At 38.2% G+C, this 27,753-nt stretch overlaps 1 protein-coding gene across 1 annotated transcript in view; it reads right to left on the reverse strand.

The window, feature by feature from the left end:
- DCP2 (decapping mRNA 2) overlaps positions 1-24,999 on the reverse strand; it is a 47,019-nt gene extending 22,020 nt beyond the window's left edge. The window contains exons 1-4 of the mRNA XM_060635195.3: positions 24,767-24,999; positions 8,321-8,472; positions 2,945-3,072; positions 2,441-2,539 (exon numbers count right to left, since the gene is read on the reverse strand). Coding sequence (XP_060491178.1) covers positions 2,441-2,539; positions 2,945-3,072; positions 8,321-8,472; positions 24,767-24,819 — 432 coding nt within the window. The 5' untranslated portion in view covers positions 24,820-24,999. The remainder of the gene's footprint in view (positions 1-2,440; positions 2,540-2,944; positions 3,073-8,320; positions 8,473-24,766) is intronic.
- Between the last annotated feature and the right edge of the window lie 2,754 nt (positions 25,000-27,753).

Below are 27,753 nucleotides of genomic sequence, written 5' to 3' on the forward strand. Positions count from 1 at the left end.
GCCTGGTTTGCTCAGTTGGTTGAGTGTCTGACTCTTGATTTTGGCTCACGTCATGATCCCAGAGATGTGGGATCGAGTCCCACAATGGGCTCCACACTGAGTCTGCTTAAGATTCTCTCCCTCCCTCTGCCCCTCTCCCCCGTTCCCATGTGCTCTCTAAAATTAAAAAGAAAAAATGAATGAACTTTCGAAATTATTCACTCTACAGAATGGCCACAATCAAAAAGATAAGAAATAACAAGTACTGGTGAGGATGTGGAGAAAAAGAAACCCTTGTGCGCTGCTGGTGGAGATGCAAACTGGTGTAGCCACTGTGCAAAGAGCATAGAGGTTCCTCAAAAATTAAAAACAGAAATACCATATGATCCAATAATTCCACTAGTATTTACCCAAAGAATACAAAAACACTAATTTGAAGCAGTGTTTTTACATATACCCTAATATAGGGCATAAGCACCCCTATGTTTATTGCAGCATTATTTACAATAACCAAGACATGGAAGCAACCCAAGTGCCCATCGATAGATGAATGGATAAAGAAGATGTGGGGTACGTACACGCGTACGTACATACACGTATGTGCGCGTATGTGCGCGTACGTGCGCGCACGCGCGCGCACACACACGAATACTACTCGGCCATAAAAAAAAGAATGAGATCTTGCCATTTGCAACAATGTGGATAGTCTAGAGGGTATAACGTTAGGTGAAATAAGTCAGAGAAAGACATTACTATATTATTTCATTTATATTTGGAATCTAAAAAAACAAAAACAGGGGCGCCTGGGTGGCTCAGTTGGTTGAGCGTCCGACTTCAGCTTGGGTCATGATCTCACAGCTTGTGGGTTCAACGGGCCCTGCATCAGGCTCTATGCTAACAGCTCAGAGCCTGGAGCCTGCTTCAGATTCTGTGTCTCCCTCTCTCTCTGCCTCTAACCCACTCACATTCTGTCTCTGTCTCTCTCAAAAATAAATACACATTAAAAAAAAATTTTTTTTTTTTTAAAAACAAAAAGCAGGGGCGCCTGGGTGGCGCAGTCGGTTAAGCGTCCGACTTCAGCCAGGTCACGATCTCGCGGTCCGTGAGTTCGAGCCCCGCGTCAGGCTCTGGGCTGATGGCTTGGAGCCTGGAGCCTGTTTCCGATTCTGCGTCTCCCTCTCTCTCTGCCCCTCCCCCGTTCATGCTCGGTCTCTCTCTGTCCCAAAAATAAATAAATGAAAAAAAAAAAAAAGCAGAAAAAGATCCACAAGTACAGAAAACAAACTGGTGGCTGCCACAGGGGAGGTGGTTTAGGGGAGGAACAAAATGATGAAGGGTAGTGGAAGTACAGGCTTCCAGTTATGAAATAAATAAAACACAGGGATAAAAGATTCAGTATTGGGAACACAGCCAATGGTATTGTAATAGCGTTGTATGGTGACAAATGATAGCTACACTTGTGGTAAGCATAGCATTGATGTATACAGATTTTCTGAACCACTCTAGTCTACACCTGAAACTAACACTGTGTATAAACTACACTTCAATTAAAACAAAAAATCGGGGGGCGTCTGGGTGGCTCAGTCAGGTTAAGCGTCCAACCGTTCAGGTCATGATCTCATGGTTCATGAGTTCGAGTCTTCCATCAGGCTTTGTGCTGACAGCTCAGAGCTTGGAGCCTGCTTTGAATTTTGTCTCCTTTCTCTCTGCCCCTCCTCTGCTTGTGCTCTCTCTCTCCCTCTTTCAAAAAATGAATAAACATTTAAAAAAAGAAAAAAAGAAGTTATTCACGCTAAACCTCACTTTACAAATAAGAAAAGTCATAATTTGAGCTGGGTCTAGATAGGATTTGAATAGTTAGGAAGAAAAGACAACTTTCCGAGTAAGGAGATAATATAAGCAAAGTTTAGAGGCTGAAACAAATCAGTTAAATTCAAGTAACAGAGAATAAATTCTTTTGACTGAGAATAAAGGTAAATTTAGGAATGGCTAAATTTTGTGTCAGGAATAAGGGATGGAGTTTCAATAGTTTAAAGAATTAAACTTCATCTTACAGGCAGTGGGAAGGTAGAGTGGGTTTGAGCAACAAATGTAAATTTCTTAAGGAAGCACAAATTGTGCACTTGTCTGGAAGCCAAGACAATAAACATAAAACAAGGGTTGTAAATGCCAAAGTGTTTTACCAACTGCAAATCCAATCTTAAAACAAGGTAGAGAAGGAGTTAGAGATAACAGAATTAAAAATGGACAATAAAAGAAAACGGAAACAAATAAGGGAAGAATAAATGATACATGTGGACAAAAGAATCAACAGTCACCTTACAAAAGATAAGTTACTTCTTGCAGTCAAGTTCTAGAAAGAGAATTAGATGGTCCAAACAGTAAGTTTCCATGACTAAAAAGTACTTTACTCAAAGCATAATCACCGAATGCTACCGTGTTTCAAACTGCAGTAACTCACCTCTCTAGCAGCACAATCATGAGGAGCTTCTTCTTTATTTACTTTTCCTTTTGGAAATCCCCAGCCTGATTTTGCTAGGTACCCCTGAACCAGTAGTACCTATAAAAATGAGCAGAGGTAAAAATAAAACTTGCCTTCCTTTCCCACACTCCTTTCTAGGTCAAAGGTGTTTTTCTCCTTCCTTCAAGTAACTGTTATCACCAATATTTTTATACAGTACTTGGTTTTAGTATCTTCCAAAAGTCTCACTATACCAGTATGAACATGGGCATTCTGCCCATTTTAAAGTATTTCTTCAATAAAGTGACATTTCTTTGCAATAAGTCATACTACAAGTATAAAATATTAGGACTCAGAATGCAGAAAAAATATACAAACTTTGGCCTTTCAGCACTAAAAGTCTATTTTCAAACCTCAGTTCAGAACATTATATAAACAGCACATACATTTTATTTATGATGAAAACAGGTGATGACTGCACTAAAAATCTTTTATTACACTCACATTTTCAAGTGTCTCATCAAGAATAATTGCACCATATGTTGGTACTCCCATTTTATATTCCTTCCATTCATCCAAAATTTTTTCCACATCTTCACCTTGAGGCAGCAAAAATGGACAGTGACTGAAGAGTATACATAGTGTTAAGGAAGCTACTTTCTCTCTAAATATAGCTTGAGTACTTACATATAAAAAGAAACCTATTTAAATCAACTATGAATTTTATATGAAATTACTCAAATCTTCACCTAAGTTTTGTTCCTCCTTCTTGGTCACTACCCCTCCCCTCTTTGTTTTCTCCTGAACAAGTCATTGCTAGCTTCTGCATTCAGCTGGACACAAATCAAGTAAGATTTGCATAGTCAGTCTTAGAGCTCTATGCTAACACAAATTCAGGGCCATGTGAACATCTCAAATACTTCTCATTAAGTGAGTCAAATTCACCACATCAGGAGTCAACAAATACTAAAACTGATCACAAGAAACAGAAGTACAGTATACATACGTTGGTGAAAGGTAGAAACCACCAAAACAAATAAAAGTGGCTACCTCTGGGAAGGAGAACTAGGGATGATGTATACCACTATTCTCTACTGTTGAATGTCTTCACCATGCACATGTATTGACTAGTTTTAAAATTAAAAACATTTTTAAAATGAGGAATTACTAAGAATTATAGAGAAAAGTAAATCTGGGCATTAAGTATAGCCTATTTCAAAAGAAACTGGGCATGCCCTGCCCCCCGTACTGGGCAGAGTAAAATATTTTTTTATTTTTTAAGTAGATAAAACCTAAACCTGTAAAGTAGATGCTCAGGCTTCCAATACTCTACTCTATCAAATGCCTCATCACTACAACACTGTTAATTATGGAAAGTGTGGGAAAAGATATTTGTTATGACAGTGTTTCTCAAACCAAGGATGTATTCTTAAGGGTCCTCAAGTCCTTTATGAACACATTTATTCTTTTTATTTTGATGTTAACCTAAAAACAGGTAATATGAGCATACTTTCAATCATTTGGATGACCACATATATCAAGTACTACATGATTTCGGAGACCATAGTACTACTTACTGCTGTGGTCTACTAAAAATGGAGGAAACTAATATACAAATGATGTATTAAGGTCAAATGATGCATAATATAGAAAGGAATATAGCTAGCATAATATAGAAAGGAAGGTTTCATTAACAGATAAATAGCAAAGAAAGGTGGTGGAAAAGCTGGTTAGTACAGGCACATCAAAATACCCTCAAAGAAGCACTATATTCACACTGTGACTGACAGTTGATTTAAAAAAAAAAAAATCGTATTAAATTCATTTTATGAAAACAATTTTATAAGTTCTATAGCTTTTTATTTAAAAAAACCTGTTTTCAGGCACCTGAGTGGCTCAGTTGGTTAAGTATCCGACTTTGGCTCAGGTCATGATCTCACGGTTCATGGGTTCAAGCCCCGCATCGGGCTCTGTGCTGACAGCTCAGAGCATGGAACATGCTTTGGATTCTGTGTCTCCCTCTCTCTCTGCCCCTCCCCCCCCCAAAAGTAAACAAATATTTAAATAAATAAATAGATCAATCAATCTGTTTTGGTTTTTAGAGTTGTAGTAAAAACTATAGAGGCCCTCAAAGAGCCCAAAGAAGTCAACCATCTAGGACAACACTGTAATCAAAAGACAGATACTAGGTTAACCTCAATATACAATCTACAATATAATCTCACTATAATAGAATCTCAGCATAAATGCCTTTAATTGGGGAAGGGAGAAAAAAGGACAAAGCTTGGATATAACATTAACCCTTTCATTCTATACAAGCCTGCTAACATTCTGGAAAGGTACTTCCCAATAATAGTCTGGCTTTATATGTTTAGTAAAACCTCTTATGTGTTTTAAAGTCATCACAGGTTTGGGGTGCCTGGGTGGCTCAGTCGGTTGGGCATCCGACTTCGGCTTAGGTCATGATCTCATGGCTCGTGAGTTCAAGCCCTGCGTTGGGCTCTGTGCTGACAGCTCAGAGCCTGGAGCCTGCTTCGGATTCTGTATCTCCGTCTCTCTGCCCCTCCCCTGCTCATGCTCTGTCTCTCCTGTCTGTCAAAAATAAATAAAGATCAAAGTCATCACAGGTTTTTGTTTTTTTTTTAATCTTAAGTATACATCTTAAATAAATGTTTATTTCTTCCAATAAAATTTTTACCATAGAAAAACAAAAGTATGCACGAAGCAGAAAGAACTCCTAATAGTTCAGAGAGGAAGATACTTCTGCAGTTCTTCCTCTTTCCTCTTCCTACAGTGTTCCTAATAACTGCAAGGTGCATCACCATGTCCATAAATTAGTGTTATCTTACTTTTCTACCCATTAAACAACTTTAAAAAAAAAAAACAAAAAATAAAGATTTAACAAGAGAAATTATAAATCAACTGACTACTATTTACATTTTCCATTTACTCATTTTTTTCTACCCAAAACCACCACAAAATGAGTTGACTGAACCAACTACAGTTCAAGATATACTTAGAACACTGAAAAGAATCTTTCTATGTTTTCTTTCCTCTAGTTACTTTATTGTGAGAATACAGTATATAATACATGTCACATGCAAAACACGTGTTTACTGGCTATTTTACTGGTAAGGCTTCTGGTCAACAGTAGGCTATTAGCAGTTAAGTTTTGGGGAGTCAAAGTTATACACAGACTTCACACTACACAGAGGTCAGGACTCCTAATCCCCACATTGTTCATGGGTCAACGGTAGTTAAGAGGTTATACTGATTAAAGTAAAAATTTGAAGCACATCCCCACTTGTAACATATTCTTACAAGAATATAGAATACATATAATCTTTTTTTTTTAATAATCTAGTGAATTTTTCTTAAGTACTCTTTTTATACTAACATTTTTGCAAATACATGAAAAATCTGTTCTAGGTAGAACCATCATTTAGACAGTAATCGTCCTCCAAAATCCTGCCATTATCAAGATAATGATATCTTGATACAATTAATGATAATGATACAAATTTCCTCATGGACAACTCCTCTCAAGCTGTAGCCTCAGTTCCTTGTATTCCTTGTCCTATCCATTCCCACTTCTCAGACCAAATCCCATAGCAACATTCTGGACCTTGCTATCACTAAAACTATTCCCGCAATCTGCCTGAAATAAAACATCATGACCATAACTTTCTACAGCATTCTTCTAATTAACTCACATTATATCATTATTGTACATTGATCTTGACTATATTCATTTGTCTGCATTAGCACCCTCCTCCTGCTTTTATTTTCTTCCCTAAACAATATGGCTTATCACTTTAATCAATCTCTTAGCAATTTCCAAAATTCCTTTGCCCCACTGTTCTCTGAACATAGATCCCTAAGCAAAACTTTAACCCAGGAGAAAATCCAGGATGCCCATTCTATACTGACCTTGCTGAGCACTTACTAAAGAAAAATCTCAAGACTATACACAATTTATAAAAAAGAAAACAAAGGTACAGAAAAGCTCCACAATTTGCCCAAGGTCGCATGGCAAGTAAATGGCAAAGATGGGACCCTAACCCAAGTAAACTGGCTCCAGAACTTATGCTGTCAACTTTTACTCGATGCTCTTCAGTAGTACCCTATCGTAACTTACCATACTGCACTAATAACTTTCTTTCATCTTGAAGACAGGGACTGAAACCACTTTGTTCACTACATAATGCCTGGCATGGAGTAAACACTCACTTATTTAATGAAATCTATCACATTAGCAAGAAAGGCTTTTCTCTATACAACTGAATAAACATAACGAAACAAAGTTTTGGATGTTGTTTTTTTTTTTTAATTAGCAAGGGAAGTTTAAAACTCATGTGCATACACACACAAAATGTTGCCCAGAACCCCAAAGTATGTAAAGTTGTTCTGGTAGAACCCTAAGTCTATGCAAAATAGATCACAGACGCAGATTTGCCTGTTTTGATCATGTTTCTATCACTAGATTACAGCTTCTTAAAAGCGAAGTCCTCCATAATTTCTCCACAGAACCTATGACCAAGTCTTTAACAAAGATAGTGTTCAATAGCAGTTCTATCCCCCTTTGATTCTTCATTTACTTCTCCATTATTTAATCAAAGAGCCTGATCATTTCTGCCACTGAAATGTCTCTTCAGTCTTTTCTTTGTAGTCCCTCTACTATGGTTCAAGACCTTAATGCTCCGTATCTCAAGTAATGTGACAGCCCACCCTATGGTTTAACCTCTCCTGCCAACTAAGTCTTCTTGAATACCATTTCAAAAGATTTGCATAATATTCCTTAGCCTTGATCAAAAATTTAAAAAATTTTTATGGTTACCAATGATTTAGAACAAAGTGTTTCATCCATTTTCTGCAGAGACCTGGGGCAGGGCTGACCCATATTTCATGGAACTCAAGGAGAATTATAGCTAGGAGCTGAGGACAAGAGTTATTTCCATTCTTCCTCCAACTCTAGTACAGTACAGTGAACTTGTGGTTACAATTCCATTCGAATACATGATTTACAGTTAAAAACAATGACCTACAGAATAAAAACCACTTTGGCTCAAGATCTAAGAACCCACAAATCCCCCCTACATACCTCCCATCCCTATTCCCTACTATCTTCCCATAAGAATTGTCTGTTCAATATATACTAATTTACTTCCTATGGTATCCCTTATTCTTTCCAACTCTCCAATTTTGCTCAATCCTTTTCTTTACCTGGAACATACTACCCACTCCTATCTCTTTATAAAATCCTACATTCCCTTACAAATATAGCTTTGCCTAAAAAATCTCTGAATTCTAAACACATTTAATATTGGGACCATTAACAATTCACCAGTTTTTGTGCCTTCTAACAGCTTTTTTTATAATCTTAAATTTTCATATCTTTTATAACTAATAAACTGACAAGCTTCTATCTTATTTGTAAATGGGAAAAAAAAAAAACTTTGAAAGCAAGAACTTCTTTGTATTTGCCACAAAACTAAAATCATTGCTTTTAACATATTAAATATTCAATAATTATTTAACAATTTCTATCCCCAAAAGGTAGTGATTTGATTAAAGATCATCTAGTTAAATGGAACAGCAAGAACAAAGTAAAAAAAGAGGTCAGTTCTAGAAACAGGGTAGTTATTTCTGAAAGAGAAAATCAAATTTAATTCTAACAATCACTGCATTATTTCAAAGGGTCCTCTAGATAAAAATGAATATACTATTAAATTGTGTCTACTATTTATATTGACAATTTTTAGAAACCAAGTATAGTTATCTAGTAAGTTTTAAATCTCAAAGACAAGCAAAAGGAAATCTGTACTAAAATATTTTATTAGCAATAATGAAATACAGTCATTATAGTAAAAAAAAGGATATCAGCTTTAGCAAAGTCTCTTATCCCACACTGAGGTAATCCTGGTGTGTTCTGCATGTAGAAATCCAAGTAAAACCAATGGGCAAGTTCAATCTGAAAACACACTCGGATAGCATTGTCTCTTTCCTCGCTGGGAATATGCAAAATAAATCGGCTGTCAAAAACAAAAAACATTAAAATTACATTTACAAACCGTAACGAATTTAACCTACTGAACTGCTTTAACCACCAACATAAAAAAGGGACCAAGTGCTGATCAAGGAAGGAAAATTTGGAAGCATTACTGTAGGGAAGAGGAGTCTGGATGGAAGGCAGCTATGCTCACCACTCTACCACCAATGCTGCACAAGGAAGAGAAGCCTGAAAAAATAGTTTTTCACAGTTATCTCATTCATAATAGAGTTTTTTTAAGAGGCCATTTACCCTTTGTTAACAAAATAAAGGGAGCAAGGAAACAACGTTCACTAGGATTTCCTCCCATGACTGGTAACATTTAAAAAAAAAAAAAAAAAGCATTGTTTTTTTTTTTTGCTGAGAGAGAGAGAGAGAGAGAGAGAGAGCGAGCGAGGCTGAGAGAGCGAGAGCGTGCATGCAAGCAGGGGAGGGACAAAGGAGAGGGAGAGAGAGTCCCAAGCAGGCTCCACACTGACAGCACAGAGCCTGACATAGGGCTTGATCCTACAATCCTGCGATCATAACCACAATCCTGAAATCAAGAGTCAGATGCCTAACCGACTGAGCCACCCAGGTGCCACAGCATATAATGTACAAATATATTCATTCATTCAAATAGGTAAGATGTTAGCTGCTTAATCTTCTTGTTTAAAGTATTACAAAGCGACAAGAAATCAACTCTTGTTTAATTAACAGACTACACTTCTCAAAGACCCCCATCTGCAGAACTGGAGCTCAAAATACCTCTTAAAACGTACGTTTAAAATAACTTTTTAAAGTATACTCACTTTTTAAAATCCTAAATTATCTTTTCCAAGTGCATTTGAAGGAAGGTGGGGACATATTTTATATATACAGCATAAATATACACTATATTACGTATACATGTGACTGAGACAATAAACCCCTCTTTCTGTTAAGATGTCAGAATTTAAAAATCTAAGTGAATGGGATTCACAGCACTCCTTAAGCAACCACCCATTACTTCTTCCACTGCATAGAATTTTATGGAAATGCCTTGGAGAGACAGATTGAACTACACAAAAGAAATCCATTGGTTGTTTTAAATGTATTTTTTTATTTTATTTTTTTAACGTTTATTTATTTTTGAGACAGAGAGAGACAGAGCATGAACAGGGGAGGGGCAGAGAGAGAGAGGGAGACACAGAATCTGAAACAGGCTCCAGGCTCTGAGCTGCCAGCACAGAGCCCAACGCGGGTCTCGAACTCACGGACCGTGAGATCATGACCCGAGCCAAAGTCGGACGCTTAACCGACCAAGCCACCCAGGCGCCCCTAAATTTTTTAATATTTATTTATTTTTGAGAGAGAGAGAGACAGAACGTGAGTGGGGAGAGAGAGAGAGGCAGACAGAGAATCTGAAGCAGGCTCCAGGTCCAAGCTGTCAGCACAGAGCTTGATGTGGGGCTTGAACCCATGGACCATGAGATCATGACCTGAGCAAAAGTGAGACACTTAACCAACTGAGCCACCCAGGCACCCCGAAATCCAAAGGTTTTTAAGTTATTTTTAAAAATTAAGAATTAGTTATTGACAGTTTGATCACTCACACTATTCACTAGCAAATATTTTTGCTTGTTTCCAAGGTTCAAATCAACCTTTTTTGTTCATGTTCAAAAAACATGCTTTTAAATTATAAAAATAATGTAACATTCCAATAAGGGAATAAATAAGTAAATGGTAAGATGAATGTAGGTACAATTAACCTATATTTCAATACAGAAAAACTATGGGGAAAAGGAGCTTAAACTGCACATACACCAGGAACAAAATGTGTAACATGCAATCCCGGTGGCATTATCTAAAATAAAAAAATCCAAACTCTTCTAGATGGCATTCAAGATCTGGTTCCTACCCACCTGCATAACCTCTTGGATTACTTTAAGGGGCTCTTTATACCCAGGGATACCAAATTCTTAGAAATGTCTTAAATTGTCATCTATATACTGTACCTACTTCCTTTCCCTTGTCCACCTAGCAAACTCCTAATTCATCCTTCATGACTTACAAACATTACCCCTCTTATGTAGATACACCAGACTCCTCTGAACAGATTTATATAATCTCTGAGACTCCCAACTCCTTTACAATTATCTGGCGTTTACTATCAATGTCCACAAACTCCTCTAAAGTAGTTCACTGAGATAATGTACCCTATCTTTCCCTGTTTTTATTCCTATAGTCTAGCAAACTGTTTGACATATACATTGAGAATGACATACTGATAGTTACGATTTATCTTTTAAATGCTTACGTAGGTCCTATTCTGGTTAGATGGAACAAGCACACTCTGTCCCTCCCATAAAATGTCACTATCAAACCTGGACAAAAAAAGCATACAGCAGCTACTTGAAAACTGTAAAAAGTAAACAGTAGCAGGAAGACTGGGGAGGACAGTATCTGAAGTGAATTTACCATTTTTCCACCCTCTAGTGTCGCCTGGCCGGACTGGGGGTTAGAAGTGAGCACCAGCTGGGAAAGAGAGAGCCCCAGAAGCCCTCTAGGGTCAAGCCTCAAGGGTCAAGAGAGGAGTCTAACTCTTGCAGAGAGTAGGGTTTTCCTTTTCTTTTCTCCATTCTCCCATGCCCCAGCCCACAAGCAATGCCATCATGGTTAGAGGTGGCAGCAATAGTGTGTGTAACAGAGACCCACAGAGGCTAAAACTCTAAGGGACAGGAAACTTTCTCTTGAATCGCAAGAGCTATGTGCTCCCAGCAGAGTAGGGCTAATGTTCACTGGTTTTTTTTCTTCTAACCTTCAGCCACTTGGTCTCAGACGTGAGCAGCGACACATGAAGTGTATGCCACAGCGGCTTCTGACTAAAGGACCAAAAGTGTAGACCTAAAGAGCCAATAAGTATCAGGGAAATAGCTAAAGAGAAGCAGCTCAGGAAAATGGCCCCAGGAAATTGTTTACAAACTGAGGCTCAATCCCAAACTGCACAAGCTTGGATTAGACTACAAAGAGCAAACCACCAACTTTGTGAACTGAACTATATCAGACCACTGCCCACATCTAAGAATGACCACTGGGTGGTAAAACAGGATAAACAGCACTGCAAAAAACTAATTTTGTATCTGATTTTATTTAACTTAACACATCCCTAAAACACTCTAGACATTTATTATTTTCTCAGTTTGGGGCATTTTCTACTGACTTCCCATTATGGAATTAACTCCATTCCCACTCCCATTCTACACACCCTTCTCATCTCTCCATCCACCCAACAAAACTGTATCACAATTTTGGTTAGGATGTCAACTTCAGCACTACTGACATTTTGAAGAAGAGAAGTCTAGGTTGAGAAGAACTTTCCTGTGCACTGCATGATGTTCAGCGCATCCCTAGCCTCTACTCATTAGCACTCCCCACCAAGATGTAACAGCTAAAAAGATTTCCAGGTAATGCAAATGTCCCCTGAAGGGTGGAAAATCATTCCCAGTGATAACCAGAGTTAGATGAGCACTCAGTCTTTACATTATTATGATTCTGTAAATGCAATTCACAATTAAGCCATGTGGTAAGCTAGGATTACTTTTTCTTTCCTGCACAATCCTTTGTTCTTCCCATAATTAATGTCTTATCATTGCATTTGCTTCATTTTCCCTATATCATCCCTATCACTAATTCAACCTTCCACTAGTTTCCTAAATTTTTTTCTCAAATGTTAATTCAGACACATCAGTTTCATCTCCAAGACTATCGTTGAGCCCTCTCATCTGTTCCAATCGGCTGCTTATCATCTACAGCTGATACACATCTATCATACTACACTGTCCTCTTACTAGCATCCTATGGTTCCCCATGCCTCTATCCTACAGAGTCCAGGATTCCTATATCCTGTCTTCCTCCTTAATTTTCTTTATTCTTTTCATGAAGTATACCCTCCCAAACCTTCTGAAGGAAGGATGCAAGGTACTGTACATCTGAAAATATGGTTATCCTCAGAGCTGACAGGCTGGATTAAGAATTCTAGGCTGGAAATCATTTTGAAGACAGTGCTGTCTCCCACCTGCCTCCAATTTTGATGGTGAGAAGACAAAGCATTTCAGATTTGTCTGATGTATTTTTTTTCCAGTCTGGAAGCTTCTAGGTTCTTCCTTCTGTCCCCAGTATTATGAAATTTCCCAGCTGTCTATTTTTCATCTACTGCACTGGCCAATCAATGGACCTTGCTTCTTTGGAAATTCACATCCCTCAGTGCTGAAGGACCTCATGAACTGATCCTCACGATTCTTTACTCTCCTCTGATATTTCCTACCTCTGATTCCTCCTCTGCCCCCCACCCCAACCTTCTGAGAAACATTATTAACTGTATCTTGCAAACCATCTATTAAGATTGTTTCTGCTCTCATATTTTTAATTTCCAAATCCTATCTGTTTAAATTATGCTTTTATAGATTATCCTGTTATTCCATGATTGTAAAAATCTACCTCTCTAAGGAGATCAATATAGTTTAAATTTTCTTCTATCTGCATAGTTTGCTTGCTCCCAGTTGCTTTTCCTTTCTTTGAGCTTTAAACTCTACCTTTTAATGTTAAGAAGCCTATTTCAGATATCCATATTTAAGTGAAAGGCCACAAAGCTATTTAGAAGGCTTATCAAACTATAAGGCGTCATTTAAGGTAAGTGATCAGGCTGAGCCATTTAATTGGGGAAACAATGTCAGTGTCATCAAGTCTTTCTTCACGAGCTAGTCAAATCACCTAAAGAATCTTCCAATGTCAGACTTGGGAGAGTAAAGGACAAGCTGCCACATTCTAGGAGCGGAACAGAAGAAGGCTGAGGGCTTTCAGGATATATATATGTGTATATACATGTACACAGGATATATAAATTCACTTCTTCCATTTTTCAATATTCTTATTTTAGAATAGATTGACACTATTACAGCACTCTCATTCAGGTCTATTAGATCTACTAAGTCATATACAGTATTCCTTTTTCCTTTATAGTTCCGAAATTTTGTTGCTCATCCTTTCACCCATTCTTCCTTTTCTTGTGGTTTTATGTACTTAAGAATTTTTAAACTTTACTCTTTTAGTGAAGTAGATGTCTATGTACAACCTACTATCTTTAAATAGAAATTTTCATTTCTAGTAAAGTTTCTAGACACTAACCACAATCTAAAATGTGGCAAAAAGTGCATAGCACAAAGAAATCCAATTTCATTCCCATCCCAACCCAGAAAAGCCCCAAGTGAAGAAAGGTCAACTGGAAAAGGGAGTTAAGAAGTAGGACTTTAAAAGAAAAAGGAGAAACACGCCAGGGCATCCCACAGAGTGTGAAGCTATGAAGCCTGCTTAAGATTCTCTTTCTCTCTCCCTCTGCCCCTCTCCTTCCCACTCTCTCTCTCTCTCTCTCTCTAAAAAAAAAAAAAAAAAAAAAAAAAGGCCTGAGTGTTTAAAAAAACAAAAATCATTAGAAGGGGCACCTGGGTGGCTCAGAGGGTTAAATATCCAAATCTTGATTTCGGCTGAGGTCATGACCTCACGGTTCATGGGTTAAAGCCTCAAGTAAAGAATCCCACGGGTACAGAGCCTGCTTGGATTTTCTCTCTCTCACTCTCTCTCTGCCCCTTCCCTGCTTGCTCCCACATGCACATTCTCTCTCAAAATAAATAAGCTTAAAAAAATTAGAAGATGTAGGAGCAGCAATCTGAAAAATAGGGTAATGGAAAGTACCCAAGCTGGACAGTAAAAAAAGAAGAAATACAGGATAGGTTATGAGATCTCTTGGATAACATCAAGCGAACAAACATTTGTATTAGAAGGAGTCCCAAAAGGAGAGAAAGATGAACCCAAAGAGTTCTATACCATGACACATAATAATTAAAATGTCAAAGACTAAAAATTTTAAAAGTTTTAAAAGCAAAAAGAAAGAGGCAAATAGTCATGTACAAGGAATATCCCACAAATCTATCAGCTAATTTTCCAGCAAAAATTTTGCAGGCCAGAAATGAGTGGCATGATATATTCAAAATGCTGAAAGGAAAGAACTGCAAAGAATGATCTACCCAGCAAGATTACTATTCAGGATTGAAGAGGAGATAAACAGTTACCCGCACAAAAGTGAAAGGAGTTCATCACCACTAAACCAGCCTTAAGGAACATTAAAGGGACTTCATTAAGTGGGAAAGAAAAAGCTATAATTAAAAGAAAATTATGAATGGAAAAAAATTCATGAATAAAAGCTAATATACAATAAGGGTAGTAAGCAATTATAAAGCTAATGTGAAAGTTAAATGAAAGAAATAGTCAAATCAGTTATATCTAAACAATTAGTTAAGGTGACTCACAAAAAGATGTAAAATATGACAACATATACATAAAACATGGAGGGATGGTAAAAATGAAATTCTTTTAGAATGTGTTCAAATTTAAGTGACCATCAACTTAATATAGACTGCTACATATTTAAGATGTTATATACTAATCTCACGGTAACTTCAAACCAAAAACCTATAATAGATACACAAAAAATAAAAAAGCAAACCAAGTCTAGCAGCAAAGAAACTCATCAATACAAGAGCAAAAGAAGAAAGGAATAGACAAGAACTACATAACCAGAAAACAAGTAACATCATGGCATAAGTATACACCTATTGACAATTACTTTAAATGTAAATGGTCTAAATGCTTCAAACAAAAGACACAGGGTGACAGAATGGACAAAAAACAAGACCCAGCAATAGGCCGTTTAGAAAAGATTCACTTCAGACCTTAAAGACACATACAGACTGAGTGGTGAGATGGAAAAAGATATTCCATGCAGATGGAAGCAGCAAAAAGAAAAAAAGAAACAAACAAAAACAAGAACAACAAAACACCAGAGCAGCAATACTTACATTAAACAAAACAGATCTCAAAACAAAGAGACAAAGGGAATTACTTAATGATAAAACGATCAATACAAAAAAGAGGATATGCAATTGTAAATATCTATGTACCCGACCCTGAAGCACCTAAATACATAAAACAATTATTAACAGACATAGAGAAAGAAACTGACAGTAATACAATAATAGCAGGGGACCTGAACACCCCACTTTAACATCAACTGATAGATCATCCAGACAAAGAAAATAAGTAAGGAAACATGTCTTTGACACGTTACACCAAATGGACTTAACAGATATATACAGAATATTCCATACTAAAACAACAGAATACACATTCTTTTCAAGTACACATGAAACATTCCCTGGGATGGATCACACATTAGGCTACAAAACAAGTATCAGTAAATTTAAGAAGACTGACATCATATCATGCATCTTTTCCAACCACAACAGTATAAAACTAGAACTCAATTACAAGAAAAAAAAAAAAGAAAAACACATGGGAACTAAACAACATGCTACTAAACAACCAAATGAAATTAAAGAGGAAATAAAAAAAATACATGGAGGCCAATGACAGTGAAACACAACAGTCCAAAATCTTTGAGATGCAGCAAAAACAGCTGTAAGAAGGAAATTTATAGCAATACAGGTCTGCCTTAAGAAACAAGAAAAATCTCAAACAATCTTACACCTAAAGAAACTAAAAAAAGAACAGGCCAAAGTTAGTAGAAAAAAGGAAATAATAAAGATCAGAGCAGTAATAAATGATATAGAACCTAAAAAAAAAAAAAAAAAAACAAACACAGAAAAGATCAATGAAACCAAGAGCTGGTTCTTTGAAAAGATAAACAATGATAAACCTTTAGCTAGACTCATCAAGAGAAAAAGAAAAAAGACCCAAGTAAAATAAATCAGAAACGAAAGAGAAAAATGGACACCACAGAAATACAAATGGTTATAAGAGACTACTATAAAAAATTATATGCCAACAAACTGGACAACCTAGAAGAAATGGATAAATTCCTAGAAACACACATTTTTCTAAAAGTGAATCAGGAAGAAACAGAAAATCTGAATAGACTTGATTCCTAGTAACAAAACTGAATCAGTAATCAAAAAAACTCCCAACAAGCAAAAGTCCAGGACCAGATGTATTCACAAGTGAATGCCACCAAACATTTAAAGAGTTAATACCTATTCGCCTCAAACCATTCCAAAAAGTACAACAGGAAACAAAACTTCCAAGTACATTCTCCAAGGCCAGCATTACACTGATACCAAAACTAGACAAAGACACTACGAAAGAAGAAAACTACAGGCCAATATCCCTGATAAACACTGATGTAAAAAACCTCAACAAAACATGAGCAAACTGCATGCAACAATATGTTAAAAGGATCAGTCACTACTATCAATTGAGACTTATTCCTGGGATGCTAAGATGGGTCAATATACACAAATCAATCAAGATACACTGCATTAATGTAATGAAGAATAAAAATCATATGAGCATCTCAACAGATACAAAAAAAGAAATTGGCAAAATTCAACATCCGATCATGATAAAAACTCTCAAAACAGGAGCACCTGGGTGGCTCAGTTGGTTAAGCGACCAACTTCGGCTCAGGTTATAATCTCGTGGTTCGTAAGTTCGAGCCCCATGTTGGGCTCTGTGCTGACAGTTCAGAGCCTGAAGCTTGCTTCAGATTCTGTGTCTCCCTCTCTCTCTGCTCCTCCCCTGCTCACACTCTGTCTCTCTCTCTCTCTCAAAAATAAACATTAAAAATTAAAAAAAAAAAAAATCTCAAAATAGTGGGTTTAGAAGAAGCATACCTCAACATAATAAAGACCACATATAACAAACCCACAGCTAACATCATACTCAATGGTGAAAAACTGACAGCTTTTCTTCTAGTATCAGGCACACAAGACAAGGATATATCCATTCTTGCCACTTACTCAACACAGTACTGAAAGGCTTAGCTGCAGCAGATAAGAAAAAGAAATAAAAAGGCATCAAAATTGCTAAGAAAGAAGTAAAACTGTCACTGTGTGCAGATACGATACTATACACAAAAAACTAAAAATTCCACACAAAAAAAGACTATTAGAAATAATGAATGAATTCAGCAAAGTTACAGGATACAAAACTAATATACAGTAATCTATGGCATTTCTATACACCAATAATGAAGTAGAATAACAAAACAAGCTCATTTACAACTGCACCAAAAAAGAATAAATTATCTAGGAATAAACTTAACCAAGGAGGTAAAAGACCTATAATCTGAAAACTATAAAACACTGATGAAAAAAATTGAAGACAACACAAATGGAAAGACATTCCATGCTCATGGATTATAAGAATATTGTTAAAATGTCCATACTACCCAAAGCAATCTACAGATTTAACGCAACTCCTACCAAAATACCAATAGCATTTTTCACAGAAGTAGAACAAATAATTCTAACATTTGTATGGAACTACGAAAGACCCCAAATAGCCAAAGCTTTCTTGATAAAGAATACAGACGGAGGTATCACAATCCCAGATTTCAAGATATACCACAAAGCTATAATCAAAATAGTACAGGACTGGGGTGTCTGGGTGGCTCATTTGGTTGAGAATCTTACTCGTGATTTCAGTTCACGTCATGATCCCAGGGTTATGGGCTCCACACTGAGTGGAATTCTCTCTCTCCTCTGTCCCTCTCCCCCACTCGCACTATGGTACTACACAAAAATACACATGCAGATCAATGGAACAGAGAGCCCAGAAATAAACCCACGTTTCTGTGGCCAATTAATCTACAACAAAGGATCCAAGAACACATACGGGGAAAAGATCGTCTCTTCAATAAATGGTGCAGATAAAACTGGACATCCAATTGCAAAAGAATGAAACTGGACCACTTTCTAACACCACACACAAAAATAAACTCAAAATGGACTAAAGATCTAAATGTAAAACATGAACCATAAAACTCCCGGAAGAAAACATAGGCAGTAATTTCTTTGACATCCAACTTAGCAACATTTTTCTGGGTATGTCTGTTCAGGAAAGAAAACAGAAGCAAAAAATAAACCATTGGGACTACACCAAAATAAAAAGCTTTAGCACAGCAAAGGAAACCATCAACAAAACAACAATGCAACGTATTAAATGGAAGAAGATATTCCCAAATGATATATCCAATAAAGGGTGAATAGCCAAAATATATAAAGAACTTACACAACATCAAAAAACAAATAATCCAATTAAAAACAGCAGAGGACTTGAATAGGTATTTTTCCATAGACATACAGATGGCAAAGAGACACATGAAAAGATGCTCAACATCACTAATTACCAGGGAAATGCAAATCAAAACCATGAGATATCATCTCATACCTGAGATAGTATGAGATCTCACAGTGGCCACAACCAAAGGATAAGAAATAACAACTGTTGGCAAGGAGAAAAAGAAACCCACGTGATTGTTGGTGAGAATTTACATTGGTGCAGCCACTGTGGAAAACAATATCAAGAGTTCTCAAAAAATTAAAAAACAGAAATACGATATGATCTGTTAATTCCACTACTGGGTATTAACCGAAAGAAAACAAAAACACTAATTCAAGAAGATATACGCACCCCTATGTTTATTGCAGCATTATTTACAATAGCCAAGATACAGAAGCAACCTAAGTGTCCATCAATAAATGAATAGATAAAGATACATAGAGAGAGAGAGAAAGAGAGAGAGAAAGAGAGAGAGAGAGAGAGATACATATATATGCATATATACACAGTGGAGTATCACTGAGCCATAAAAAAGAATGAGAACTTGCCATTTGCGAAAACATGGATGCACCTAGAGAGTATTACATACACCAAGTGAAATAAGTCAGAGAAAGACACATACCGAATATTCACTCATGTCTGGTATCTAAAAACAAACAAACAAAACAAGTAAGCAAACAAAACTGAAACAGACCCATAAATACAGAGAATAAACTGATGCTTGTCAGAGGAGAGGGGATTACAGGGATGGGCAAAATGGGTGAAAGGAGTGGGAGATACATGCCTCCGATTTAGAAAGAGTCAATCACAGAGACAAAAGGTATGGCATAGGAAATATGGTCAATGGTATTTTAATAGCATTGTATGGTGACAGATGGCGGCTAGACTTGGGAGCATAGCATAACAGAGCTACCAAATCACTTACGTTGTACATTTGAAACTAATGTAACCTTATGTCATATACTTCAATTTTTAAAAAGGCAGAAGGGAACAGCAAGGTCTACTTATGTAATAGAAGAATGTCTACTCTTCTTTCACTCCTTTAAAGGAGTCAGGAGTTTCTCCTACAAAAGAGCGGGGGAAGGGGGAAGAATACCCAAAGCTCTTTCCTAACTTTAGCAGATAGGTTTGGGCGATGGCACCCCAAAGCAAAACTCCCACACACTGGTTTAAGGATCCCCAATGTAAGAGCTAGCACCCTATCTACTCACATAAAAGAGAAGCCTGTCAATAAATAAGCTCCTATATACCCTCATCTTAAATATGAAACAGCAACAAAAATCAGCCAACATCTAAGGAAAATCTGGCGCATGACAAAGAAAACCATGTATTAAAAAACTGGCCCTGGAGGCACCTAAGTGGCTCAGTCAGTTAAGGGTCAGACTCTTGACCTTAGCTCAGGTCTCAATCTCAAGGTCATGAGTTCAGGCCACACACTGGGCTCCACCCTGGGTGTGAAGCCTACTTTAAAAAAAAAAAAAAAGGCCCGGAAGTTGAAGTTATCTCCTACAACCTAGGTACTCAAAGTGTGGACCCCGGACCACCTGGGAGCATACGTGTGAGAAGAGAAACAGGCATTTTAGTCCTATAAGGACTCAGAAGTTTACTTCCTAATGACCCTCTCAAAGGAAATTACTTTTGAATGTGCACCAGCAAAATAAGAATGACAACCAAGGAAGCATAAAACATGAAATTTAAGAGATAATAAATGCAACCTGGGAGAGCCTTGAAAGGAATTCTAGTAGGCCAGTAGTTTGGCAAATCTAGGGAACAACGAGTTTAGATTGGGCTAGAAGGGTGGAGGTCTCCAAGAGGGCACTCTCCAGGAAAAAACAATTTTGTAGAATAGACAGTATGACTGAGGGTAAGACCGAGGCTATAATAAAGGAGCAGACAAGAATGGAGAGGAGGAAGCTATTCTGGTTGTGCTGGGGAAGAAAGGAAAATGTACAAGAGAATCATAATCCAAGTATGAAGCAAAAAGCCGAAAGTAGAATAAAAAGACAATCAAAAAGAAAAAAGAAGGACTTCAAGAAATGCCAGAAGGGCACCTGCCTGGTTCAGTCAGTGCAGCGTGTGACTCCTGATCTAGGGATTATAAATTCAAGACCCAATTATAAGTTGGGTGTAGAGATTACTCAAAAATAAAATCTTAAATAAACAAATAAATAAGGAATAGCCAGAAATGAGAGAATTATGAAGAAAGCACATGCTTCTTTCTCCAAAAGACAAAACTGTGAAAGGCAGCACTTTGACCAATTAGTAGGATGTAAGAAAGGAGAATTCATTCTGGCATTCCCTTTCAACACCCTTACAAAAGGATCCTGACTATGGCTAGAGGGAAAAAAACAAAATCCTAGCCATTGTAAACCTGCCTCTACTGTGAAAAATACGTACATAGCAATTCCATATAACAAATGCTATTATTCTTGTTCAGCTTTTGCAATCAACCAACAGTAAAACGTGTAACAGCCCTCGCAAGGTTACAAAATGGAATGTAAATATTGTGTGATGCTCTCAACCCTTATCACCTGATATCTAACAAGGTGCATTAAATCCTCAATTTAACATACGATGTTGATAAAACAAACTGGTGCAAGTATATTTTAAAATACTGAAGTATCTATCAGAAGAATTTACCACAAAACAGGTAAAAACCCAGGGAGCAGAAGTGAGATAAAAAGGGGCGGGAAGGAGGCTGTTGCATTTCTTTCATAACTTCACCTGTACTCTTCGATTTTTTTTTTTTTAACCTTACTCATGAGCACATCTTTTTAATAGCTAAAAGCTAGCTTCTTTAAGAAACTTTAGGGGCACCTGGGTGGCTCAGTGGGTTAAGCGTCCAACTCTCAATCCTGCTCAGGTCACGATCTCATGGTTTGTAGGCGTGAGCCAGGCATCGGTCACGTGCTGACAGTGCAATGCCTGCTTGGGATTCTCGCTCTCCCCAACTGGTTCTCTCTCAAAATAAATTATTTTTTCTTAAAAAGAAACTTTGTAAGACAAAGGAAACTTTAATACATGAAAATTACACTTTGATAATTTCATCCTGTACATGGTTTTCCTGTTTTAAAGATTTAAAAGTGTGTGCAGGGGCACCTGGCTGGCTCAGTGGGAGGAGCATGTGACTCTTGATCTTGGGGTCATGAGTTCTACATGTGGGTGTAGAGATTACTAAAAAAATAATAAAGTAAAATAAAAATAAAATAAAAATATGTTATATATACCTAGTATACAGTATACTACAATATATAGTAAAAGCTGAAATAAAGTGCTTTCCACAATAATTATGGGACTTCACAAAATGTCATCTTTTCAATTTTCCTACAAATGGAACATCAGCAGAACTACAATTAGTACAAAACTGTTGCAGTAGAATTGAACACTAAAATGGCAAGCTGAAGATGAGCATGAAGTATTTGATTAGCTTACACAATCACCAAAATAGCAGCAACATTAGTTTCCAGAAAATACCTTTCTCCTTTTAACACTGGAGTGGCCTCACCATTTAATTCTTAAAGGGGCTCTAAAAAAACTCCAAGCATTTCTTTAAAACAGAAACAACTTAAGCTGTAGATTTCAGTTTTTACTTGAAAAACATGCTTTTCAAGCCTTTAGTAAGCTAATTTAAATGGTATTGAAAAATTCTTTGACTTTTAATGTCAAATGCACTTTTAATGGTGCAACAGAGGCAAATGTCACCATAAAATGGGGCAGATCTACTTTTTACATACACGTTTACTAGAATGTTCACTAGAACATTTAGACAACAGTCTTTCCTTCCTCTCTTCTAATTTCATTCTACCTAGAAATAACCAGTGTTATCAATTTGATTGATTTTCCCAGACTTCTTGTGTCTGGCACTTCTTGTGCCAAATCAAAAAAACCTGAATTGTTAACATTAAACATCTTTAATCAACAAAAACATTAAAATATTAACATTAAAATGTCATTATTTTAAAACTCAAAGTTTTAAGAAATGGTTATTTGGTTTATTAGTTTGTCAGGTAGTTAGCCCTAGTTTTTAAACATACAATCCTCATTTATATAACCAAAACACAGTAATTGCAAAAAAGTTACTCTCATTTCTTGGAAGAAAAAAAAAAGTTACTCTATTCCAAAAAATCTGTATAAAATTGCTTAAATACACTCACTGGAAAACCTAGTAAGAATCTTTAACATTCATCAGATGTTTAACGTATTGTTTACAAAACACAACAATTATGTTATTATATTTAATCCTCCGTAGTACCCAAAATAAACCCATACTAGTAGAAAGATTACTTTATTAGATGCCTCTAAAATGTATAAGATTACCCATCTTTTTTTTTAATGTGTATCCCTATTAATCAGTACATAATTCTTGCTCACCTTTTCAAATACGTACTCATTTTACTTTTTTTTCTAACTAGAAAACACACATCCTTTTAAAAAATCTTGGAAACAACAAGAAAAATCATACTCTCACTTCTTGTACATGTTCGTCCATTTATCCACACACATATACATCAAATATTTTTCATTTTTTTAATGTCTATTTATTTTTGAGAAAGAGACCATGAGTGGGGGAAGAAGGGAGAGAGGGAAACAGAGAATCTGAAGCAGACTCCAGGCTCTGAGTTGTCAGCACAGAGCCTGACATGGGGCTCAAATCCATGAACCAAGAGATCATGACCTGAGCCACCCAGGCGCCCCTCAAATCTCTTTTTTTCTTATGAAATTTGGGATCATAGAAAATAAGCACATTTTAAGTGGTTCATTTGAAGCGATCATATTCCAAAAATTATAATCATATCATCACCAAAGAAGTACAGTGACATTCTTATTAGTTGCAAAATTAGTCTATTTACTTATCTACGTGTACTTTTGTGAGGTTTAAAATGTTAGACTTGATTTTCTGTAAGGCCTACCTGGCATAGGAGAAAAAGTACAGGCATTGATTGTAGAGAAAAAGACCTAGGTTTCAAATCCTGATTTTCTGAATTACAAGAAACGTGACCTTGTGTAGATTACAAACCAAGTCTGTTTGTCAGATGAAAATGTAAAGAACTGCACCTACCAGAATTGTTTCCAGGATTAAATAAAATGATATATGAGAAAGGAGCACCCAGTGCCTGGCACACAACAGTACCTCCACAAGTGTGTTCTTTCTTTCCCATTTAAAAAAAAAAAAGAAAGAAGAAAAAGCGTGAATGTGACACAACTATTCAAAGTCAGAATTCTAGACATAAATACAGTAAACACACTTGAAAAGATGTTTTGTTTTGTTTTTTATCAGAGCCTTTTACTCACTTGTAATTTAAGTTATCTCACAATCCACTTAGCCGGCGACAACCCAGGGTGTTACTGTACGAAAAATTTTACTTCGGGAAAATATTTTAAGTCCATTTTACAATTTTCGCTATCTGAAATTATAGCTAACAACAGGAAGAATGCAAAAAAATTTCTCTTGTAAAAGTATACCACGAGTTAAAATCCTGCAGCTGAGAATCTCCTTCAAGGAAAATTGAAGAATGAAAAGAAAAGCAACTCTAGACTTTTTCCCCCTTCCAACGGTAAGTTTGGGGATCAACAAGGGAGTAATTCTTCAGAGCAATTTAGAAAATGCCAGGGACGTGGAAGAACACACGAGCGAAAGGGTAAGTTTGAAACTGCTCCCTGCGTAGGTCCGGGGGCGTGGGACGAAGATTCAAAACTTTGGGGTCTTTCGACAGAATTGAGGAATAAGACGGAGGGGGTCGGGGGGAGCGGTTCTATAAAAGTCAAAGGCAGAAAAAAACAATGGGAGGGGGAAGAGGCAGCCGAAAAACGCTCAAGACCCAGACTTTGGCGCAGCGGCTTCACTTTCAGGAAAGCAAAAGAGTTAGGAACTAAGAAAATGAGGAAATTCCGGTGCTCCGCAAGGACGGAGGGGCCGTGAGAAACCGGGAGGCTGCGGGTGAAAGACCGGGTGGTGTCGTGGGAGAGAAGGGTCGACCCGGGAAAGCGAGCAGCGGCGGGACCGGAAAGCGAGAACAAGGATGCGGCCGGGGGGGAGGGGGCGCGGAGGCCTCCAGGGTCGACCAACGTGACAGAAAACGAGTAGGGGACTCAGGGGGCCGTGGCAGCAAGGGGCGACGTGGTACCTGCAGAGATCGTCCAGGACGCTGCCGGGAATCTCCACCCGTTTGGTCTCCATGATGAGAACCCACAGCAGGAGCAGTGCATCCCGGCTCCGCGCGGCCGGGGACCAAGGGTACGGCACGGAGACTCCGGCTCGCCGGAAAGCGGGCAGCGGCGGCGGCAGCGACTCCAGCAAAGAGAGGGGGAAGGGGCGGGACCCGCTCACTTCCGTCCCGCTCCCTCAGCCCAGAACCCCGAGCCTGGGCCAGAGCGCGGGGCGGAGCCCCGGGAGTCACGCCCCTGCTCTGCTTGAAATGTCCAATGGGAAGCTGTAGAATTGGGAGGCTGAGCAAGCTAAGCCAATGAAATGTTTGTTTATTGGTCTGTCGCCTCCAATCCGTCTTCAAGCTGCTCAGTTGCTACTCAGAAAACCAACTTCCCGCCGCCTGTGATTGAGCCCTGGGGTTGCTACGCGCATGCGCACCATGCCTCCTTTGCACTACAGAAAGTCCAGAGGATTCAGGTCTTGCTGGTAGACTCAGAGACTACATCCTAGGGTTTGGCGTGGTGTAAATGTCCTCTTGGTGACCAAGCAGGCGCTCGTACCTCTTCAGGGCAGACGCCAACGGCGCATCCTGCGCAAGCGTGTACTTGGAATTCCTGTCACCAAGTATCCTGCACACTCATTGTCGTCCCATCGCCTCCAGGCCAAGGGCTGTGCCTCTAACTACAAACACCGGTTGTCTTTTGTGTGTGTGTGTGTGTGTGTGGTGGCTCACCTCTGCCTTTCCTCAAAGGACCCAGACAGAACTTTATCCTACTCTGACACCTAGTGAGATCTGAGAAAATATTGATTGAACCTGAACTTGGGAATCTTCATTCTACCTCCTGCACATACTCCAATCTACTAGCCCTCACTGATTCCTCATCTTGCTTAATAGAGCCCAATCCATTTAGGATCTTGCAGAAAAAAATCTAGATTCATCGTTCTTTAACTTCCTCCTTTTACATCAGACTCACAGCCACACAAAGGCACCCCTCAGTCACAACTTTAATTCATTCTGATGAGGGAGCATGGGGCAAGCTGAGGGCCAAGTCAAGCTAACAGCAGAGCACCCCCCAACCCTGGAGGTGGGATATGCGTGATATTCCTCAGACACTCCTGCCTGCCCAAGAACAGGGAAAAGGAAAGAAAGCAAATGGCTGACTGGTAGAGATCACAGTCATGCAGGACAGGAGTCTCCTTAAGTTTACAGATAACTTAGTAAACTCCAAGAAAAAGGCATTCTTATTCATAGCCTAAACTCCAGAAACCTATAGATTCTGTTTCCTGGAGCCCTAATATCACCCTCATCAAGATATAAGGGGCTTTGGGATGCCTGGGCAGTTCAGTGACTCAAGCATCCGACTTTGGCTCAGGTCATGATCTCTGGGTTTGTAAGTTCAAGCCCTGCGTTGGGCCCTGTGCTGACAGCTCAGAGCCTGGAGCCTGCTTCAGATTCCTTGTCTCCCTCTCTCTCTGCCCCTCCCCGTCGTGCTCTCTCTAAATAAATAAATAAATAATTTAAGAAAAGATGTAGGGGGGTTTAAGTGCTTACCATGGTGATGTGGGAAACAAGGGCAAATGAAAAATTAAATTCCCTTACTGCCTACAGCCCATTGACAAGTCCTTGAAACAGGCAGAGTGACCTTCCTCGAGGAGCTCAGCTGCCTCGATGATGACACTTTGCTAGGGCCGAAAGGGAATCTTGGCTTAACATTGTCCTAACCCCTTGAGGAGCTGTGAGTCTCCTTAAACACGTAAAAATTCCTTTGGAAACTTCCTTTATCTCTACCCCTCCCCACCCCCACAAGATATATGCTGGCAATCATGCTCCAGGCTTATGGCCCCTGATATACATCTGAAGGGTCTCATGACTGATGTTTTACTAAATAGTAATAAATGATGTTTTTCTAACAAGAGCTAGCTCCTCAAAGTCCTGGAAACAAACCTTACTTCCAAAATTCCTTAGAAACTTATGCTGTCCCTAACCCCCTCCTAACCTGAAGATATATTACCAGTCACTCTTCACAACCCCAGTGCAGCTCTTTCTGCCCATGGGTCCTGTCCCCATGCTTTAATAAAATCACCTTTTTGCACCAAGGATGTCTTCAAGAATTCTTTCCTGGCCATCAGCTCTGAACCACACCGTCACGCCAAAACCCTATCAGTTCTGCCATTTAATCTCTTATCTTTTTCTTAATTTCTGTCCAAATGCCCACTCTTTATATCAGGTGCCCATTATTTCTCCTCACTAGTGCACAAGAACTACCTAACCAGTACCTCTGCCTCCATTCTTGGCCTGCAAAACAACTGCCCACGTTTAATTTTCTTTTGTTCCAACACTATTATCTTCTAATAGCTCTCCTACATCAGCTTCTGATGTATACTCAAGGCCAAACTTGACTTAAGAGCCCTGTTACCACCTATTTTACTCTGCTGTTTTCCATCTGTCTTTTTGCTCCTTATTGGAGAACTCAAATTTATCTTCCAGCGGCCTATACCATTTTCACTTCTCTATAGTTCTCTTTTGTTCTTCAACTGTCTCTTCATTATGGTGTCATAGCCTGCTTTATCGATTTCTTATCCCTATGAGGATACTAAAAATACATTTTTAATTTTTTTTTTAATGATTATTTTTGAGACAGAGTGTGAGTGGGAGGGGCAGAGAGAGAGGGAGACACAGAATCCAAATCAGGCCCCAGGCTCTGAGCCGGCAGAACAGAGGCGGATGCAGGGCTCAGACCCAGGAACCATGAGATCATGACCTGAGCCAAAATCAGACGCTTAACCAACTGAGCCACCCAAGTGCCCCTAACAGTACATTTTTAAAGTTTTCTTCTTCCTGAATAGCCTCTTATTCCTCTCAGCTGCTTTTTGCTATTAATTTGGTCTCCATCTATCATATTGGAAGTTTCCTGGTGGCCCTCAACTATTCACTCATACTTAAGCATACGTAACTAAAAAACC

Source organism: Panthera onca, chromosome A1 (genome assembly GCF_046562875.1).
Source record: "Panthera onca isolate mPanOnc1 chromosome A1, mPanOnc1 haplotype 2, whole genome shotgun sequence".
NCBI lineage: Eukaryota > Metazoa > Chordata > Mammalia > Carnivora > Felidae > Panthera > Panthera onca.